Source organism: Aotus nancymaae, unplaced genomic scaffold (assembly GCF_030222135.1).
Source record: "Aotus nancymaae isolate 86718 unplaced genomic scaffold, 86718_ANA_hifiasm-v0.15.2.pri h1tg000002l, whole genome shotgun sequence".
Lineage (NCBI taxonomy): Eukaryota > Metazoa > Chordata > Mammalia > Primates > Aotidae > Aotus > Aotus nancymaae.
In genome coordinates, this window is record NW_026988413.1 from 54,788,378 (window position 1) to 54,810,133 (window position 21,756).

The 21,756-nt window shown below is 39.8% G+C and overlaps 1 protein-coding gene and 1 pseudogene across 3 annotated transcripts in view; one reads left to right on the top strand and one right to left on the bottom strand.

The window, feature by feature from the left end:
• Positions 1-412: 412 nt before the first annotated feature.
• LOC135274576 (U2 spliceosomal RNA) lies at positions 413-526 on the bottom strand (annotated as a pseudogene).
• An 848-nt stretch (positions 527-1,374) lies between these two features.
• DNAJC2 (DnaJ heat shock protein family (Hsp40) member C2) overlaps positions 1,375-21,756 on the top strand; it is a 36,778-nt gene continuing 16,396 nt past the window's right edge. For 2 of the 3 annotated variants that reach the window (XM_012456465.2, XM_012456459.3), the window contains exons 1-9: positions 1,375-1,642; positions 3,712-3,902; positions 7,475-7,550; positions 15,188-15,286; positions 16,250-16,391; positions 18,867-18,947; positions 19,778-19,843; positions 20,621-20,712; positions 20,791-20,912. In XM_012456465.2, the coding sequence (XP_012311888.1) occupies positions 1,579-1,642; positions 3,712-3,902; positions 7,475-7,550; positions 15,188-15,286; positions 16,250-16,391; positions 18,867-18,947; positions 19,778-19,843; positions 20,621-20,712; positions 20,791-20,912 (933 nt within the window). In that variant the 5' untranslated portion in view covers positions 1,375-1,578. Of the gene's footprint in view, positions 1,643-3,711; positions 3,903-7,474; positions 7,551-15,187; positions 15,287-15,560; positions 15,608-16,249; positions 16,392-18,866; positions 18,948-19,777; positions 19,844-20,620; positions 20,713-20,790; positions 20,913-21,756 lie in introns of all 3 variants that reach the window. The other variant, XM_064374739.1, reaches the window with a different exon arrangement.

A 21,756-nucleotide genomic window follows, 5' to 3' on the forward strand; every position in this document is an offset into this window, starting at 1 on the left:
CACACACAAATATTCAGCCTTAAAAAGAAATGAAATTCTAATATGAGCTACAACACAGATAAACCTTGAGGACATTATGCTAAGGGAATAAGCCATTCACAAAAAAGAAATACGATATGATTCCACATATATGAAGTACCTGGAGTTGTCAAATTTCTAAAGACAAAGTACAAGGATAGTTTCCAGTGGAGAGTTGTTCAATGGGTATAGTTTCAGTTTTGTAATATAAAAATAGTTCTGTAGGGTAGTTGCACAATCGTGAATGGACTTAACATTACTGTACACTTAAAAATGGTGAAGATGGTACATTTCATGTTATGCGTATTTTAGCACAATTTTTTAAAAAGCAAAACACCCTGGCAGGGCTTGGTGACTCACGCCTGTAATCCCAGAGCATTGGAAGACTGAGGCAGGAGGATCCCTTGAGGCCAGGAGTTCAAGACCACCTTGGGCAACATAGGGAGACCCCCGTCTCTACAAAACATATATACTACACTTGATCTTAGCCAAAAGGCCGAGAAGCGATAAAACGTGTATATATATATATATATATATATATATATATATATATATATATATAAAGTTTATATATATATATAAACTTGTTTAATTATGAAAATATAATGAAAGTAGTAAATTAGAGGATAATTTACTAATTTGAGGTGGTCCTTGCTAAAGAGTGGCACATCAAGTTTATTTTTTTGAACATGTTTCAGATGCTCCTGTTGGGGGTGAGCCTTTACCCACTGGTTATCTTTTGCTAGTTTTTGCTTTGAACAGCAGTCTTAGAAGGAAGCATATAGTAGGAATACAATTGATTTTATTATGCAATAAACAATTAAGTCCCAGAATCCTGTAACTGGGAATATCCTGAAATGTAAAAATGTATATCCTGAATATCCTGAAAATGTAAAAAACTTCATTCCACTAAAACAGGGTAAAAATATTGCTGGCCTTGGACTAGAATCTAACAGTAGAGAGGGGTTTCGAGATTGTAATAGCATAACAAATATTCGCTGCTATTATCATCATCAAGTTAAGCGCAAATGTATCACAAATATACGTACATAATTCTCCTCAGGTGTATATACTAGTCGATACTGGTTCACACTGGTATTTTCAGTTTTTACTTAAAAGCGTAGAGCTCCTGGGAAAATCACTGATTAGTTTCAGATTAATATGTAAAGCAGTAAGAACTTAAAGATAATATAAAAAGAGCTGCTTTTAAAGGTTATGTTCTATGTATTGCACCAGGACGTGGAAAATAACCCTTTTTACAGGAAAACGGATGCGCCTAGGAACCATTGTCTCGTGCTACTTGGTGTCCAGCCGGATCTGAGTCAGTGTGAAACCAAGTTGCCGCACACGTTAGCGGGGGTGGGAGGGTGTGAGATTGGCGGCCGCACCGCGAAAGCTCCATCCCGGAAGTGCTTGTTGGTCGTCTCCATGCGCCGGTTCCTAGGCGTCGTGGAGCCAAGGCGCGAGGCTCGGACTGAGAGGTAGAGCTGGAGGGGACCCTAAGCGCCCTCCGCCCGGGACGTTACCGGCTGCGCCCACCAGGCTAGGCCCGGCGCCATCATGCTGCTCCTGCCAAGCGCCGCGGACGGCCAGGGCACCGCCATCACCCACGCTCTGACCTCTGGTAAGTGCCCACCCAACCCCAGTTCCTTCCCACCTTAGCCGCCCCTGTCTCAGTCCTCCGCCTCTGCAACCCTGGGCTCTCTCTACCCTTTACCCTGGCGACTAGCTCTGGGGTCGTGTGGGGCCGTGACGAGTGCCTTTCTGCTCAGTGTTTCAAAATAATCCTATCCCAGATTGGAAGGAAGGAGGGTGAGGGGTGCCTTCCTTTTGCTCCTACCATTGCTTCCTCCTCTCGCCGCTGCTGACTCATGGATTGGACTGAGCAGTTCGGGACCGAGCCCCCCAGTATCCTAGAAAGATTGTTGTAAGCATCTTCTTGCCTACGGCTGAAAGACAAGACTAGGCGCAGCTAGCATCCCGCGTGCCTGGGGTCGTACAAAGCTTTGCTGCTGGCGGTCTCTTTAAACACTTTTCTCCCTCTCTACGTTTGCTCCGGCTTTATTTTTTAAATGTCACAACTCAAACACCGCTCCTCATACTCAGCGTTAAAAGATCCTCACCTGTGTTGCTGAAAAGATCCGCGTAGACTTTGAAAGGCGGTTATTACAAGTGAAACTTGTCCTGCTACTGTAGGTTTTAGATTTATGGCCCAGGAGAGTCATGAGTATTGTAAACTTAAGAGTTTTCAGTTCCAGTGATCTACAGTAATTCCCATAGCCAGTCACATAGGCGTCTGTTAAATGTGATTTTAACGCATAGCAGGTGTTGCATTTGTGTGTCTCCGTGCCGCTTACAACTAGAGGAAAAGGCCTAAAAGGCAATGTTCTAAAAGCCACACACCCATACTACACAGGTGGTACCTTTTTTACTGAGTGTTTTAATTCTCTCCTGTGTAAGGTGGAGGAAATCTTAATTACGCAAACCAACTAAAACATAAAAAGTCAGTTGTCTTTTTAAACTGTGACTATTAAGTCCTAGGGAAAACTTCCATCTGAGTTATTCATTACTAGATAGATTACAACTTTTTGCTTTCTTACGGAATATGAAATTAAAATTAAGTTGTTCAGGGATTTTTCTTTTTTGAATTGCTGATATACAATGTACAGTGATTTACCCCCACTTCCCAGGAATAGATGATACTTTTACTATGAGTTTGTGATTTCAGAGAGTTTTATCATCTCATTCAATCTTCCTAGGAACTGAATGAGATGGGTATTGCTCCCATTTTACAGGTCACAGCCACTGTCCAGAGTGTCTGGTTTCAGACTGAGAGCTTGTTCGACTGCATTAGTAAATCCCCATTTGCTGCTTGGAAAATTGCTTTCAGAACAAATTAGTGAATCCTTAAAATTTTTAAGAGCTATATCAAGATTTTGATAATTAGGATAGTTTGAGTTGGCTGGGTGCCATGGCTCACACCTGTAATCCCAGCACTTTGGGAGGCCAAGGTGGGTGGATCACCTGAGGTCAGGAGTTCAAGACCAGCCAAGCCAACATGGCGAAACCCTATCTCTACTAACAATGTAAAAAATTAGCTGGACATGGTGGTGGGGGCCTGTAATCCCAGTAACTTAGGAGGCTGAGGCAGAGGAATTGCTGGAACCCGGGAGGTGGAGGTTGCAGTGAGCCGAGATCACACCATTGGACTCCAGCCTTGGCAACAAGAGCAAAACTCCATCTCAAAAAAAGAAAAGAAAAAAGATAGTTTGAGTTGTTTTTAGATTTCTTACTTTTTGGTGAGGCTAGCTCTTGGTGACAATTTATCACTATTTATTGTTTTATTAAAATGATTCGTCTAAAAGTCAAGCAGTTTGCAACACTTCTTCATGTTTGTCACCTTTCCCTCATATCCCCAGAAAAGTACTGATTTATTGTTGACATTGCTGAGTTTTATTTTGTCAGGTAACTGGAAGAGGTTGATTAAATACTCTGTAAATACTAGGAAAGGATAATTTCTTGCTAACCCACATGTAAACTGGATGACTGCAATGATTTTCTTAGTTGGTGGTTTTAAAAGAATATTCTGGTGGTGTCACTGTTTTGACCTTATTTCCTGAAAAAATTTATTGCCTTGAAACAGATTTATTCCATGCAATACACTGAAGCCTCTTTTAACACTTTCAATCACAGCCTCTACACTCTGTCGAGTTGAACCTGTGGGAAGATGGTTTGAAGCTTTTGTTAAGAGGAGAAACAGAAATGCTTCTGCCTCTTTTCAGGAACTGGAGGATAAGAAAGAGTTATCCGAGGAATCAGAAGATGAAGAATTGCAGTTGGAAGAGTTTCCCATGCTGAAAACACTTGATCCCAAAGACTGGAAGGTATTTAATATCTGAGTATTTTGTTCAATCAGAAGCTTTGTTAGACATAGGCAATTTTCTTATGAGTTTTCCATTAAAAAAAAAAAAACCTTTTAAGATGATTCAGTAAGATAACTATAATTTAGCATCTGTTCATTACTAAGCCTTGAGTGAGTTAGCACTGGCCATGAGATACTATCTCTGCTGGAGAAATCCAGGAAGAGTTCACAGAAAAGATAATGTTTGTACTGGTCTTAAAAGGACGGGTGGTAACTAGTGAAGCAGAGAAGTGAGAAAGGTGTTCTGGGCAGAAGGAATAGATACACAAAGGAGTAAAAGAATATGTAGTGCCTCTTTAGGGATTGATGAGTAGGATAGGGTACATGCGGTATGATGGTGAGAAATGAGGCCTTAAAAGGGCTCTAGACCAAACTCTGCTGTGTCCTTTTTATACTATGCTAAGAAAGGAATTAAAATTTATTTTTGGGACAGCAAGAAGCCATCAAAAGTTTCTTAGCTAATTTTAGAAAAGTAATTCCCTTGGCAGTACAGAAAATTGCTTGAAAGCGGGGAAGAAAGTGGAGGGGAAGTGAATAATTTATTATTACAGGGCTAGTGCACTAAGGCAGGCCTGTGACTGAATCCTTGAACTTACTATGTGGCTAGGTTTTGAGGAAGAGGGGTCAGATTTGCCTTTTTTGGAGGTAGAATTGACAGGCTTTGGCGTTGGCTGTGTGGCACAAGAGAACAGAAGTATTCAGAAGTCCTCCCCGGCACTGTGGCTTGAGTGACCTGCTAGAGTGTGAAGTCAGTAACCAATGCTGGGATGCAGGATAAGAATGCTGGCGGGAAGTGCTGTTTGTGTCCAGGTTTGGCTATGTGAAAACTGAGGTTTTGGTACCGTAGTGGTGAAGCTGTGTAGTAGATAGTTAGAAATTGGTCTGTGACTCTTAAAAGAGTTAGAGCTAAAGACTTTTCAAAGTCATTGGTACATAGTGGTGGTTGCTATGAGGAATTGAATGACATCACCAAGGGACACAAGTATAGACAAATAGATAATGCTTTAATAGGTACTCGTGTAATAGTTAAATGTGTCTGCTGTGGAATTGGAGTACCTGAATTCAAATCTGGTTCTGCCATTTGGTGCACTGGGACCTTGGGAAGGTTTCCAGACACCTGTGTACCTCATTTCCCTTGTTGCTGCAGTGACATTGTTAACAGTTCAAAAGATTATCTTGAGGATTAATAAAATGATGCGTATAAAGCACGTAACTTAGTACTTGCCGCATGATAAATGCCAAACAAATAATGGATAATAAGAGTTCCTATGTCATTGGTTGTTTAGAGGACTGAATGAGCTAAGGTATATGTATAAAGCACTGAGAAAAGTAAATAAGTGCTCTGAAAGTGTTAGCTGATTCTCTCACCACCTGATCCATTTTAAAAGAAAAAGACTGAACATTGAGGAGCATGGATATTATGGGATAGGAAGAGGAGGAAAAACAGCAAAAGATACTGAGAAGGGTGACAGAAATAGAAAGAAAACAAAGAAAAAGACACTTTGTTATTTGAAAAAAGACTTCCTAAACATCAGACACCATACCTTTCCAGAAACTAAAGGAGGAGCAAGACTCAAGAGGGGAAAAGACGTCGGGCATGGTGGCTCACATCCATAATCTCAGTACTCTGGGAGGCCGAGGCGGGCCGATCAGCCTGACCAACATGGTGAAACCCCCTCTCTACTAAAAATACAAAATTAGCCAGGCTCAGAGGCATATGCCTGTAATCCCAGCTACTCGGGAGGCTGAGGCAGGAGAATGGCTTGAACACAGGAGGTAGAGGTTGCAGTGAGCCAAGATGGCACCATTGCACTCCAGCCTGGGCAACAAGAGTGAAACTGTCTCAAAGAAAAAACAAAAGAGGGAAAAAGACTCACCTGTGTTACTGCTTCAGAAAGAGGTCAATCACATAACTTGAAAATTTATTTTAAAAACCACTGGATTTGGCAAACTAAAAGTTTCGGTGTCCTCATTGAAAGCAGTTTGAGTAAAATGATCAAGAAGGCAGGAGATCGCAGTGGATGAGAAGTGATTAGGAAGTGATCAAGTAGAGCCGAAGTGTAAAATACTCTTTCAAAGCTGAGTAGTAAAGAAAGTGAGAGGAGATAGTAACTTGAGGAGAAGGCAGAGTCGGGAGAAGACGAGTGGAGAATGTTGAGATCTACAAGAGGGAAAAGGTCTTTGGTCTAGAAAGAAGTAGATTGTATCACAGCAAAGTAGCAGGGTTCATTCACTTGTTCAATTTATTTTCATTGATGAAATATGGATCAAACACCATGTTAGACGCTGTTCTAGGTGCTGAGGATACTGTAAAGAAGAAGACAGTATCACTGCTTCTACATAACTTATATTCCAGTGACAGAATAAGTGAATAATCAAGAACATGGAGCCATAAGTACCATAGGATGGCAATAGGTATCAGTAGGTGCTAAGAGAAAAAAGGGATCTTTAGTCATGTAAGTTTGGAAAAATCTGGGTTTTACAGGTTTCTGTTTATTTTTTAAATCTAATTATAGGACTTCTCAGAGCCTTTCTTAGGCTTCTTCAAGGAGGCTATATAAATAGTCCACATTTATCTCTTTTTTTTTAAAGACAGGGTCTTGCTTTGTCGCCTATCCTGGAGAGCAGTGGCATGATCACGGCTCACTGCAGCCTCTACTTACCGGACTCAAGCAGTCCTCCTCTTTAGCCTCCTGAGTAGCTGGAACTACCAGTGCACACCACCACACCCAGCTAATTTTTTTAAATTTTTCTGTGGAGACAGGGGTCTTGCTTTGTTGCCCAGGCTGGTATGAAACTTCTGGGCTAAGCAATTCTCCACCTGGGCCTCCCAAAGTGCTGGTGTTGAGGTTCAGTGGAGCCCTGAGCTCCCCTGACAGGACGTTTCTCCAAGGTTCTTGGTCCCTCGCTCTCTCAAAAAAGAGAGGAGACCATGGCGCAGTGCACTCCTAAAGTAAATGCCAGACCCCAAAGTGTTTGCAGAAACTGATTTATTTAGGTAGAGAAAGAGAAAAAGGAAAGAAAGCTTCCACAAGAGAGAGAGTGTGTGTGGAAGGGGATCCAAACGTGGAGGCCAAAGGGGTGTGGAAGAAGAGGACTTTTAACCTGAGAGGAACCCCCACCTTCTCCAAGAACCCTGGCTAATGAAAGGAGTTCCTTAGAACTTCCGCTGGAGTGATTGACTTGATTCTTCCTGCTCCCGTGAAAATTAAAACAGAGACCGTTAAATCTCCCAGATGGAGAGGCATGGGAGGGGGACATGGCACTGGGAAGTTCTTGCCCTTAAAACTATGCCCCCTTGTGGGCCTGGAAAGAGAACTCCTTCCCTCACTGGATTACAGGCATGAACCATGGCACCCGACCTAATGCACATTTCTCAACTTTATGTGACCATAGAACCTGTTTTATGCGGAACCTCTTACTGGACTCCTGATGAAATGTCACTTTGGGAAATGCTGTATTAAAGTACCAGAACACAGGGATGGAATATATTGGCTCCATCTCAAACTTGACTCCCTTTTTTGTTTTTATCAGAACCAAGATCATTATGCAGTTCTTGGACTTGGCCATGTGAGATACAAGGCTACACAGAGACAGATCAAAGCAGCTCGTAAGTACTTAGTCCCTTGGAAATAATCAAATATCTGGTATAGGAACATGCTATGCTTTCTAAAAGATACACAGTATCATAGTCTACAGCCATAACTACATTTAACACCATGTGTTATATTGTCATAACAAGCAAAAAAAACCATCATGGTCTCCTCTGCCTTCAGAATCAGAAGAAAGCAATCCGTTTTACATATGGGCTTTCCCATTAGGGATAGGAAATTAGGATGGGTGTGTGTGTGTGTGTGGATATAGAATATTCTCCCAATGGCAAGCTTTTAAAAAATAATACTTCACCTCTCTTTAGAAGTATAGGCAGTTGTACTTAGTGGAAACTGCCTTTTTACTTAGGTTTTTCAATGTTATTTTGTAATCTCAAGTCACACCTTGTAGATGTCATCCTCTCTTCTGTCCAAGAAAAGTTATCTGATGTTTCATTGTTGTTTTCATTGAGGTTAAAATTTGCATGGGATGGGGAATGTTGGATCCCAGTCTTCTTATGCCTTATAAAACACCATCCCTCAGTGCTCCTAAATGTCCTCTCCTTTACAATCCTGTGGACATAATTTCTTATACACATGATTAGTTCAACTGATTAAAGTTTAGTGAAAGAGGTAAGAGGTGAAGGTGATAATTTTCTGTCTTACCTTAGGAGAATGTTCTGTCCTCCACTCTAGAGAATGGATATTGAGGTCAGAGGAGGTAAGATTGTGGCCACATAGAAAAGGAGTAGGGAATCAGGGCCTGTCCAGAAGAGGAAGTATTATACTTGGAAGAAGATGACTGAACAAGAATGCCTATGCTAAAAAATTAGCCAATACTTAGTATAACAGATGAGCTCAAAATCATCCCCATTACTGCTTACATTTAGGAAAATCACAGGAAATATTTTTAACAGAGTGAAGGAATTTATCAGATTATTTTAAACCTATTATTGGATTTCTTTAAAGGCTGGCATGATTTTAGACAAAGCATATGTTACTGCATGTCAATGGTTATTCCAGTATACATAAATGCCAGAAAAATCCATCTGCCATGTACAGATGTTTGCAGTTTTACTATTCAAAGAGCGTTGGCTGGGCTCAGTGCCTCTCGCCTGTAATCCCAGCACTTTGGGAGGCTGAGGCGGGTGGATCACATGGGATCAGGAGTTCAAGACCAGCCTGGCCAACATGGCAAAAGCCCATCTCTACTGGAAATACAAAAATTAGGCAGGCATGGAGGCGCATGTTTATAGTCCCAGCTACATAGGAGGCTGAAGCATGAGAATCATTTGAACCCAGAGGTGGAGGCTGCAGTGAGCTGAGATCACACCGTTGCACTCCAGCCTGGGCCACAAAGGGAAACTCCGTCTCAAAACCCAAAAATATTTGTCAGAGTTTCTGAACCCTTGCAGTATATGTTGAAATAACTAATTTTAACATGCCCATGAAAAGATTTCTGTTGGCCAAGCATGGTGATTCATGCCTATATTCCTATCATTGTGGGAGACTCAGGCCGGAGGATCACTTGAGCTCAAGAGTTCCAGACCAACCTGGACAACATAGACCTTGTCACTCTCTTTTTTTAAGATACTTTTTTTTTTTTTTTTAAAGGGGATCTGTTGTCCAGGGTGGAATGCAGTGGCGAGATCTTGGCTCACTGTGACCTCCATCTCCAGGGTTCAAGCAATTCTCCTGCCTCAGCCTCCCAAGTAGCTGGGATTACAGGCACTTGCCACCATACCTGGCTAGTTTTTGTATTTTTTGTAGAGACTGGGTTTCACCTTGTTGGCCAGGTTGGTCTGGAACTCCTGAGCTCAAGTGATCCACCTAACTCCTTGGCCTCCCAAAGTGCTGGGATTACAGGCATGAGCCACCGCACCTAGCTGAAAGATTTCTGCAAAAATGTTGATAACAGCCTACTCACAATGTCCAGAAACTGGAAACCACCCAAATGTTTAATAACAGGGAAACAGATAAGCAAACTGCTATATATTTTGGTACAGTGGAATACTAATCAGCAATTTTTAAAAGAACAAATTGCCAATACAGAGAAAAACATGGATGAATCTCAGACCATGAGTGAAAGAAGCCAGACACACACAATTCTGTAAGTTACATCTACTTGGTTCAAGAACATACAAAAGTAATCCGTGGTGACAGGCATCAGAAAGTGGTTGCCTCAGTTGGTAGAGGATGAGAGCCCAGTGGAAAGGGGTATAAGGGAACTTTTCGGGTGATGGAAATGGCCTATATTTTCTTTTGGGTAGTAGTTACATGAGTGTATACAATTGTCAAAACTCATTGAACTTAATGAATGCTTAAAATCTGAGCATTTATTTTATGTAAATTTTATCTCAGTTGAATCAGTTAGATTAAACCAAAAAAACCCAATCACTTGGGAAATTAAATATATTCTTTTGAGCCTACACAGAAATAAAAATTATGCTAATAGACTTCTTTTTTTTCCACAAAAGTAAGATTACTGCTTTATCAAAACTTAAAGACTGGTAACTAGAGTTGTACGTTAAATAAGTTCATTGCCTTAATCTATCATGTTAGTTTTTTAGAAAGAGGGAAAAAATAAGGTAGAAATCCAATTCAGAGGTTTAGAAGAATAGCACAGAGGAAGATGTAGGAAGAAAATAAATAAAACAGTATCCCAAAATGGATTTTAAAAGAAGAATAAACAAATACAAGTTGAGCATCACTAATCCAAAATCCAAAATGCTCCAAATTTTGAGTGTCATTATGACACTTCAAAGGAAATGCTCCCTGGAGAATTTTAGATTTTCAGATTTGGAATGGATGCTCACCTATTAAGTATAACACAGATATTACAAAATCTAAAAAAAATTGAAATCGCAAACGCTTCTGGTCCCAAACATTTAGATACGGGGTACTCAAAATAGTGAAATACGCAACAAGCTAGTCATGGTGGCTCATGTCTGTGATCCCAGCACTTTGGGAGGCTGAGGCGGCTGGATTGCTTGAGCTCTGTCATTCAAGATCAGCTTGAGCAATGTGGTAAAACCCCATCTCTACAAACAATACAAAAATTAGCTGGGCATAGTGGTGCATGCCTGTGGTCTCAGCTGCTCCAGAGGCTGAGATAGCAGGATCGCTTGAGCCCAGGAGGTCAGGACTGCAGCGAGTCATGATTACACCGCTGCACTCGGGCAATAGTTAGACCATGTCTCACCCCACAAAAAAGAAGCAAAGGATGAAAAACATTAAAGTTACCAAAGAATTGCCTCCTAAAAATAATTTTTAGGCCCAGATAATTTTTCAGGTGAATTGTTTCAAGTGTTAAAGAATTCAAACTTCTAATGCTGAATATAAACTTGATTTATTTTCTTTAATTGGAGAAGCAGTTAATCTTAAACTTTTGGAATAATTCATTTTGTTAAGTTGTAAAGTTTAATGAGTGTGTAAAACCTAGCAAACAGAGCTCAGAAAAAACCTAGAGAGCCAGGCTTAGTGGCTGGTGCTTGTAATGTAATCCCAGCACTGATCGCCTGAGGTCAGGAATTCAAGGCCAGCCTTGCCAACATAGTGAAACCCTGTCTCTACTAAAAATACAAAAAATTAGCTGGGCGTGATGGCGGATGCCTGTAATCCCAGCTACTAGGGAGGCTGAGACAGGAGGATCGCTTGAACTCGGGAGGCGGAGGTTGCAGTGAGATCACACCATTGCACTCTAGCTTGGGCAACAAGAGCGAAACTCCATCTCGTCAAAAAAAAAACAAAAAACCTACAGACAATTCCTATTAACATAATGGAAAAAAACAGTTAAAATGTTAATAGCAAATTCAAGAAAAGGGAATTTTTATACACTGTTGGTAGGCATGTAAATTAGTATGGACACTATGGAAAACAGTATGGAGATAATTACCAAAAATTAAAAATAAAATTACCATATAGCACAGCAGTCCCTCTACTGGATATTTATCCAAAGGAAAAGAAAACCGTATGTCAAAGAGGTACCTGCACTCCCATGTTTTTATTGCAGCACTATTTGTAATTACAAAGATAAGGAATCAACCTAAGTGTCCATCAACAGACTAATGGATAAAGAAAATGTATTTGTACACAATGGGATACCACTCAGCCATAAAAAAGAATGAAATTATGTCTGCAGTAACACAGCTAGAACTGGAGGTCATTATGTTGAGTGAAATAAGCTAGGCACAGAGAGGCAAATATTGCATGTTCTCACTCATGAGAACAATGGGAGTTTAAAAAGTAGATCTCACGGAGATAGTAGATAGGATGATAGATACCAGATGCTGGGAAGGGTGTTGGGGAGAGAGGGATGAAGAGAGGTTGGTCAATGAATACAAACATACAGTTAGAAGGAATAATCCCCAGTGTTCTGTAGCAGAGTAGTGTGACTATAGTTAACAACAATGTATTGTATATTCCAAAATAGCTAGAAGACATAACTTGAAATGTTCCCAACACATAGAAATAATAAATACTCAGGTTGATGGATACCCAAATACCCTGATTTGATCATTACATGGTTTATGCGTGTACCATGAATTATGTACAAAATGAGGCTGGGTACAGTGGCTTACGCCTGTAATCCCAGCACTTTGGGATGCCAAGGCAGACGGATCACTTGAGGTCAGGAATTCGAGACTATCCCTAGCCAACCTGGCGAAACCCCATCTCTACTAAAAATACAAAAATTAGCTGGGTGTGGTAGCTAGTGCCTATAATCCCAGCTACTCTGGAGGCTGAGACAGGAGAATTGCTTGAACCCAGGAAGCTGAGGTTGTTGTGAGCTGAGATTGCGCCACTACACTCCAGCCTGGACGACAGAGTGAGATTCTGTCTCAAAAAATATATATGAATTTTGTTCGTGTATTATGAACAAAATATCACATGTACCCCGTAAGTGTGTACAAATGCTTTTATCATGAGAAAATAGTGGCTAGGCGTGGTGGCCGCAGGCCTGTAACTCCCACATTTTGGGAGGCCAAGGTGGAAGGATCGCTTGAGCCGGGGAGTTCGAGACTAGCCTGGCCAACATGGCAAAACCCCGTCTCTACAAAAAATTAGCAAGACATGGTAGAGCACACTTGTAATCCCAGCCACTTGGGAGGCTGAGGTCAAAGATCACCTGAGCCTGGGAGATTGAGGCTGCAGTGAGCCGAGATCATGCCACTGTGCTCCAGCTTGGGTGACAGAGTGAGACCTTGTCTCAAAAAAAAGAAAAAAAAAAAAAATGACAAATACAATTTAACAGTACACTAAAATAATAATAGTGTTCATGAATACATAGAGTTTCTCTCAGGAATCCAACTTAGGAAGTATTTTAGTATAGCAAAACTATTTATAGCTTAGATAATACTCAATCTATGTGATTTTCTAAGTAGATAGTGAAAGCACATAGAATACAATTTAACACCCATTCCTTTTTCGTAAGAATTTTGAAAAGAAATGTAGTTAATTTCCTACTTTGATAACTATTTCAGGCCTACAGCTAGCATACTTTTAGCTATGTGGCATTAATGCTATTACCTAAAATCCAGGGTTGAAACAACCTGCTTTTTACTTTTTATTCTATTTTGGGAGTTTAGGTCAGTGAGTTAAGTTATTAAATAAGAGACAACTATTGGAAAGAAGGAAACAAATACATTATTTGTAGATAATATAGAATCTGCCTGGAAAAGTAGAAGAGATTTAAGTGACTGGATGCAAGAAAAGTAAGCAAAAATTATACAGTTTTTGGAGGTTAACCATCAAATATATTAGAAAGCTATGGTCATTTTAAAGATGACCCCAGGGCAAGAATTAGTAACCAAAAAAAGCCCTTGTAAAATTTACTATTATAACGGTGGTATCACAGACCAGTGGAAAAGGGAAGGATTATTACATGACAGTAAGATTTTGAAAAATGACAAGTTTAGATACTTTCTTGACTATATTAAGATTGCAAAAAGACCTAAAATTTTTTTCAATCTAACCATAGGAAATGTTAATGAAACTAGAAGTATTGTAAATACTAGAAGAAATTACAAAAGAAATGATAAGTAAATCTGAATAAAAATGACTAAATGGTTTTTTAAAAACATAAGTGTAAACACAACAGTTGGGAAGAAATTAGCAGTAAACATAATGAAATTAGGAGAGGCAGCATACAAACACAGGCTGAGAAGTCAGGCTGTCTGGATTAGAGCCCGACTTGGCTGGAAATTTGAGCAAGTTGCAGTGGTAATGGCTACGTAACGTCTTTGTGTCTCATTTTCCTTCCTCATCTATAAAATGGAGACAATAATAATACTTTCCTCATAGGGTCATGGAGAAGATTAACTGGTAAACAGGCCTGGCACATGTCAACTGCTCCGTAGATGTTAACTGCTAGCCATTATTTATTGTAAAGTGACACAGAGTCATAAGAAAAACTGAGACAGCCCCTCCTCTTTAAGTTAAAGGATGAAAGAAACAAAAAAATTGTTCAGCACCGTTGATAATCACAAATTTTAAATAATGTGACCTAACTCTGGCTGAGGCTGTGGTGAAAGGATGTTCACATAGGAGTGTGAAATAGCCTTTTGGAAAAGAATTTGTTCCATTTCTATTAAGATGAAAGAATCCTAAATAAGGGAAAATACATATATTTAAAATGATTCAATTTAAAATGATTCAAATTGGCATTATTTATAATAATGCAGTATTGGAAATGGCCCATTGGAAAATGCAAATGTTATAATGTGAAGCTGAAAAAAGCAGAATATAAATTAGTACATACAATTACACCTGAAGAGTTTTTTTTTCTTCTTCGTCTTCTTTTTTGATACAGATTCTCACTTTGTCACCCAGGCTGGAGTTGAGTGCCGCCATCTCGTCTCACTGTGACCTCTTCCTCCTAGGTTCAAGTAATTCTTGTGTCTGAGCCACCCAAGTAGCTGGGACCACAGGCATGCAGCACCATGCCCAGCTAGTTTTTGTATTTTTAGTAGAAACCTGGTTTCTCTATATTGGCCAGGCTAGTCTTGAACTCCTGGCCTCAAGTGATCCTCCCAGCTCGGACTTCCAAAATGGTGGGATTGCAAGCTTGAGCCACCATGCCCAGCCTACACTTGAATTTTTTTAAAGCATATGCTTAAGAAAACAAAAATACACCAAAATGTTAACAGTCATTGTCATTGGGTAGGGACACTGGCTAATTCTTAAAATAATTATTTAAAGCCGGGCATTGTGGCTCACACCTGTAATCCCAGCACTTTGGGAGGCCGAGATGGGTGAATCGCCTGAGGTCAAGAGTTCTAGACTAGCCTGGCCAACATAGTGAAACCCCATCTCTACTAAAAATACAAAAAATTAGCTGGGTGTGGTGGCGGGTGGCTGTAATCCCCGCTACTGGGGAGGCTAAGGCAGGAGAGTTTCTTGAACCCGGGAGGTGGAGTTTGCAGTGAGCCAAGATTGCGCCATTGCACTCCAGCCTAGGCAGTAAAACCAAAACTGTCTCAAAAAATAATTATTTCGGTTTCTCTATAATTTTCACATTTAATAAGCATGTATTTTACTGTGGGGAAAAAAGATTCTAAAATTAGCCTTATGATTTTAGAAATGGTCTATATGCAGCTCATCTTTTAGTTTTGGTGCTTAAAGTGACAAATTATTTAAATCTGACTGGTTTTTGTAGATAAAGCAATGGTTTTAAAACATCACCCAGACAAACGGAAAGCAGCTGGTGAACCAATAAAAGAAGGAGATAATGACTACTTCACTTGTATAACTAAAGGTAAGAAAATGTTTTAGAGTCAGGAATTTCTAATAATAATTATTTATTAATTGCTGGGATTGGGTTTCTTACCTATACTGTAGTTCATTCAACTGTCCTTTGACATTTTAAAACATTTCAGTTATATAAAGTTATTTGTAATCATCACCCCGGAGCCTCACTACACACAGTGAGGTTTCCCCAGCCAGCAGCATCAGCAACACCTGGCAGCTTATTAGAAATGCAGTCTCAGGCCCTGCCCCAAACCTACTGATTAAAATCTGCATTTTAACAGGATTCCCAGGTGATTCTTATCAGAAGCTCATCCTACAGTTAATTCATGTAAGTGTTCTTTTTAATGATGAGAATACTAAGATTTTTTTTTTTCATTTCAGATGCTTTATGGGACTAAACTGTTCCTCAGATGTTTTGCTAGCCTAGTTTAAGTCAAGAAGTTGATTATATCCTAGTACAGACCCTACAGTTACTTATTGCTATTTACATAGACATGACTAAGCAAATTAATGTAGGTTACCGCCATTTCTAAATGTTTCCTTAAATGTGATTTTTACATTTTGATGCTAATTTTTAAAGTTATATGCACAACTTTCAAATTTACTCTTTGCCAGTTCTCTTACACAGTGCTCCAGAAGCCTAAGATCCTTCGATCTTTTACAACCTTGGGATCTAACAATTAACTTTCAAGCTACTTCTTTTTCCCCAGAGTCATCTGTTCTGTTGAGGGGTGGGTGATTTATTGTTTTGTCACTTGTCTACCAGAAAAATAAAGAAGGAGTTAAGTCCAGTTATATCCAGTAGTGCTAAAGCTGTTGTTACCTAAATTAATCCTTCCCACTGTCCAAACAAAATTTTCAAATATAAAAATTAATGACTTTTACTTTTTAAGGAGGGAGATACTTGTTTTCTTGCAGGAAAACATTAGGTAAAGTTATGGTGATGTGATCTTAACAATTTTTTTCTCAGCTTATGAAATGTTATCTGATCCAGTGAAAAGACGAGCATTTAACAGTGTAGATCCTACTTTTGATAACTCAGTTCCTTCTAAAAGTGAAGCAAAGGATAATTTCTTCGAAGTGTTTTCCCCAGTGTTTGAAAGGAATTCCAGGTGAGTTCAGGCATCCCTTTTGATCATAGTGCCCTGTTGGCTTGTTTCTTGTAGTCTTCCAGGTTTCTGTTTTTTTTCCTCTGGTAATAGTTTCATTTGCAGACTATTTCCGCTGTCTCTTCCTCCTCCTCGTCCTCCTCCTCCTCCTTCTCTGCAATATTGAGCCCATCTGGTGAACTTATTGTTCTCATTTATATTGCTTTCTAAACAGAAGTTCTACATTTTCATAGTGAAATTTCTGTGCAACTTATTGGAGGTTTCTCTTTTAAATTTACTTGAACTGTGTGTGATGGCTCACACCTGTAATCAGGGCACTTTGGAGGTTGAGGCAGGCGGATCACCTGAAGTCAGGAGTTTGAGATCAGCCTGGCCAACATGATGAAACCCCGTCTCTACTAAAAATACAAAAATCAGGCTGGGCACGGTGGCTCACGCCTGTAATCCCAGCATTTTGGGAGGCCGAGGCGGGTGGATCATGAGGTGAAGAGTTCACGACCAGCCTGGCCAAGATAATGAAAGCCCGTCTCTACTAAAAATACAAAAATTAGCTGGGCAGGGTGGCTGGCGCCTGTAATCCCAGCAACTCAGGAGGCTGAGGCAGGAGAATTGCTTGAACCTGGGCGGAAGAGGTTGCAGTGAGCCCAGTTCGTGCCACTGCACTCCAGCCTGGGCGATAAAGTGAGACTCTGTCTCAAAAACAAAAAAACAGAAGAAGAAAAAAAAAATTAGCTGGGCATGGTGGTGCGTGCCTGTGATCCCAGCTACTCGGGATGCTGAGACAGGAGAATCGCTTGAACCCACAGGGTGGAGGTTGCAGTGAGCTGAGGTCACACTGTTGCACTCCAGCCTGGGCAACAGAGCCAGACTCCATCTCAAAGAAAAAAAATTTTTAATTTGAGAGAAATAACAGTATCTGACTTTATGTAGTGTGATTCTTACACTAAGGTGACAATAATTTTCCATTCTTTGGTTTCCTCTTTATCAATGGGTATACTACTCTCTTAGACCATTATCAGTTGAGAAAGGACTTTGTTCTTTGATCATCTAATTATCATAATGCTTCTTTGACAAAACATTATTTATATTTACAATGAAAGCATACATAATTTTATTTCATTAGTTTGTATTAAAATAGCATGTACCAATATTATTTTACATCTTTTTTCTATCTGCATTGGCAGGTTCCCTTAAAGCGCATCTTTTTTTTTTTTTTTTTTTTTAATAAAGATGGGGGTTTCACCATGTTGGTCAGGCTGGTCTTGAACTCCCGACCTCAGGTTATCTGCTCACCTTGGCCTCCAAAGTGCTTGGATTACAGGAGTGAGCCACCGCACCCGGCCTAAAGCATATCTTGGCTGCACATTGGAATTACCTGGAGAGTTGGGAAAACTCCTGTTGCCTGAATTCCACCTGGAAAGATTCTGATTTATTGGTGTGAATTCCTGTAGGGATTGTTAATGCTCCCAGGTGATTCTACTGTGCAGCCAAATTTGAGAACCACTTTGATTAGCAGTTTGGTGCTGCCGAGTGTTTCCTCCACCCTTTCTCCAATGCATTTCACATTTTTTGTTTTTTTGGGTTTTTTTCTTTCTTTCTTTTTTGAGACAGAGTCTTGCTTTGTTGCCCAGGCTGGAGTGCAGTGGCGCAATCTCGGCTAACTGCAACCTCTCCCTCCCAGGTTAAAGTAGTTCTCTTGCCTCAGCCTCCTGGGTAGCTGGGATTACAGGCATCCACCACCACACCCGGTTAATTTGTGTATTTTTAGTAGAGATGGCATTTTACCGTACTGGCCAGGCTGGTCTCAAATTGCTGACCTCAGGTGATCCACTGGCCTCAGGCTCCCAAAGTGCTGGGATTACAGGCATGAGCCACTGCACCCGGCCACATTTGTTTTATAACAGTGCTTAGGTGGTAAAAAGGAATAGTATATTTTTCTGTGTAATGATTTTACAGAGTAGAAAACATGGATCAGTAGCAGCCTGAGGATCCTTTTCAGGGGTAATCAATGAAGTACGGAACCAGTAAATCTGGCTCTAAGGGGAAGGTGGTGGTGGTGATGGGTGGAAATTCGTTCCCTCTGTGAATATTAAGATTTTTAAAGGGCTAGGCCTATAGGTTGTTGCAGTGCTGCCTATTTAGGGACAGGAGCTTGGCAAAAGGGGCTGGCTGCCATTTTTCCTAGCCTGCCTAGTACCTGCTATGGCATTTTTTAAAATAAAACTGAAGGTAACCTGTGATTAGAAGACTGTTCTGTTGTTTCTCTCCTCACCCCTGTCTTTGGCCTCACTTTTCGCATACCTGCATTGTTTCATGCCCCACTGCTGACCTTCGAGCTCCATCTTCAAGTTGTTGAGTTTGTAGGGAAGGGAAGTCAAAGGGATAAGTAAAAACTTGTTTTTAATAAACTAAGTTGTTTGTTGAACTTTTGTACAGAATTTTTCAAGAATTTTAAGAATATTTCCTTTGATATTTCAGATGGTCAAATAAAAAAAATGTTCCAAAACTTGGTGATATGAATTCATCATTTGAAGATGTAGATGCATTTTATTCTTTCTGGTAAGTGAATATACTGCTTGTATGATGCTGTCATTTTTTAAAAGGAAAAATATTCAGTACGTACTTGCTTGTTTATAAATTAATTGAGATGGGCTAATTGCAGAGCCTTCACTGAACAAAAGCATTCTGTTGCCTATGTGACATTTAGGCTTTTAAGATTTTCAGACTATTTTCTATTAATGAGATACCTAGCTATCAAGCACATGATAGCCATAAAAAATGAAAATTGGGGAGTCATTTGAATAAAAATAAGTACATTTTGATTTAGTTATCTTCCTACTAATAGTACTTAGTTCATGAGGAAGGAAACAGTGCTATTTGTCTGTGTAAATAATTGACTAATTTTTAATAAGCACAATAGTGGCCATTTTATGTGTGCTACAGTTTCTCAGCAAATGTCTGCTAAATACAAAACAAAAACACATAGAACAAAAATAAGATTTAGTTGTCAGTTGTAATTGCTTTTACCTTTAGAGGATACAGACTGGAGATAAGATGACCATAACCACTATGAGGGTTACTTCAGACTTAACAGAGTAGCAACATTGAAGGCAAGGAAAACCTAAAAATAGGTCTTGGTCAAGCCAAAAACCTAATAAAGAAGAGATAGCAGGGAAATGTGGTTTTGATTATGGAATGATGAGTGTATTTTAGATTTTCATACCAAATACAAAGTCATTAAAAAAAGAGAAAGACTTGAGCTTAGTGTTAGTTCAATACTAGAAGGTTGGGAAAGATATTCATTAAAACAAATTCATCCACCTGGATTAAAAGGATTTTTTTTTTCCATTTGTTCTGTCTTGGTTGTATATTATTTCTGTCTATATTAGGTATAATTTTGATTCCTGGAGAGAATTTTCTTATTTAGATGAAGAAGAAAAAGAAAAAGCAGAATGGTATGTATGTAAATCATTAATAAAGGAAGGTATTTATTTGGTTCTCTAATATTTGTGATGGTGTAAAAATAATGCCACATAGATTTTCTTTCATATTTTCTCTTGTACATCTTTTAGTCCTTTCTCACAAATTAACCTCAGTGGGCCCAGATTAATAATTGGTTAGGATATTCTTAAGTTGCCAAGGAATTTAATGTCAGATAGCTGAATTCAGCAAAATCTTTTTCTTCTAGTTGCTTAATCTAGGTTTTATTAACTTTTTCCTGTATGTGTACAGAAACGCTTTAGACATGAATGTCCAAAAAATAACCAAAATTAATATTAAATAGAAGCACTGTTTAGGCCAGGCAAGCTGGCTCATTCCTGTAATCCCAGCACTTTGGGAGGCTGAAATGGGCAGATCACCTGAGGTCAGAAGTTCAAGACAACCTGGCTGACATGGCAAAACCCTGTCTCTACTAAAATACAAAAATTAGCCAGGCATGGTGGCAGGCACCTGTAATTTTAGCTACTCCAGAGGCTGAGGCAGGAGAATCTCTTGAACCCGGGAGGTGACGGTTGCAGTGAGCTGAGATTGTGCCACTGTATTATAGCCTGGGGGACAAGAGGAAAACTCTGTCTCAAAAAAAAAAAAAAATGATTGTTTAAAGTTAGTAATGACACAGCATTTTAACCTTCTAGAATGTTATTTACATATAAATATTTTATAAAATATTATATTTTCCAGTCATAACATCTGTAAGCAGCAGTTTGTTTCCAATATTTTCTATTTTATAGTCGTGATGAGAGGAGATGGATTGAAAAGCAGAACAGAGCAACAAGAGCACAAAGGAAAAAAGAAGAAATGAATAGAATAAGAACATTAGTTGGTAAGTATAATTGATTTTTTTTTTAAGTCCCCTAAATGTTAGAAATTCAAAATGAGATTAAACTTTTTCTTCTGGTAGACAATGCATATAGCTGTGATCCAAGAATAAAAAAGTTCAAAGAAGAAGAAAAAGCCAAGAAAGAAGCAGAAAAGAAAGCAAAAGCAGAAGCTAAACGGAAGGAGCAAGAAGCTAAAGAAAAAGTAAGACGACATTTGATGAAGCTGGACTTTAAATGTTTATGAAATGGTTAATCTTCTCATTTTTTTGTTTTTGAGACAGGGTTTCGTTCTTTTTTTTTTTTTTTCCCTGAGATGGAGTTTCACTCTTGTTGTCCAGGCTGGAGTGCAATGGTGCAATCTCGGCTCACTACAACCTCTGCCTCCCAGGTTCAAGTAATTCTCCCGCTTCAGCCTCCCAAGTAGCTAGGATTACAGGCATGCGCCACCATGGCCAGCTAATTTTGTATTTTTAGTAGAGACAGGGTTTCTCCATGTTGGTCAGACTGGTCTGGAACTCCTGACCTCAGGTTATCTGCCTGCCTCAGCCTTCCAAAGTGCTGAGATTACAGGCGTGAGCCACTGCACCCGGAATAGTTTTACTCTTGTTGTCTAGGCTGGAGTGCAATGGCACGTTCTCATCTCACCACAACCTCCGCCTCGTGGGTTCAAGTGATTCTCCTGCCTGAGGCTCCTGAATAGCTGGGATTACAGGCATGCAGTACCATACCCGGATAATTTTGTATTTTTAGGAGAGACAGGGTTTCTCCAAGTTGGTCAGGCTGGTTTCAAACTCCTGACCTCAGGTGATCCGCCCACCTCGGCCTCCCGAAGTACTGGGATTACAGATGTGAGCCATCCCGCCTGGCCCTCATATCTGTTTTTTTAAAAGACTATAATTTGGACCGGGCGCAGTGGCTGATGCCTGTAATCCCAGCATTTTGGGAGGCCAAGGTGGGAGGATTACCTAAGGTTGGGAGTTCAAGACCAGCCTGACCAACTTGGAGAAACCCCATCTCTACTAAAAGTACAAAACAATTAACTGGGC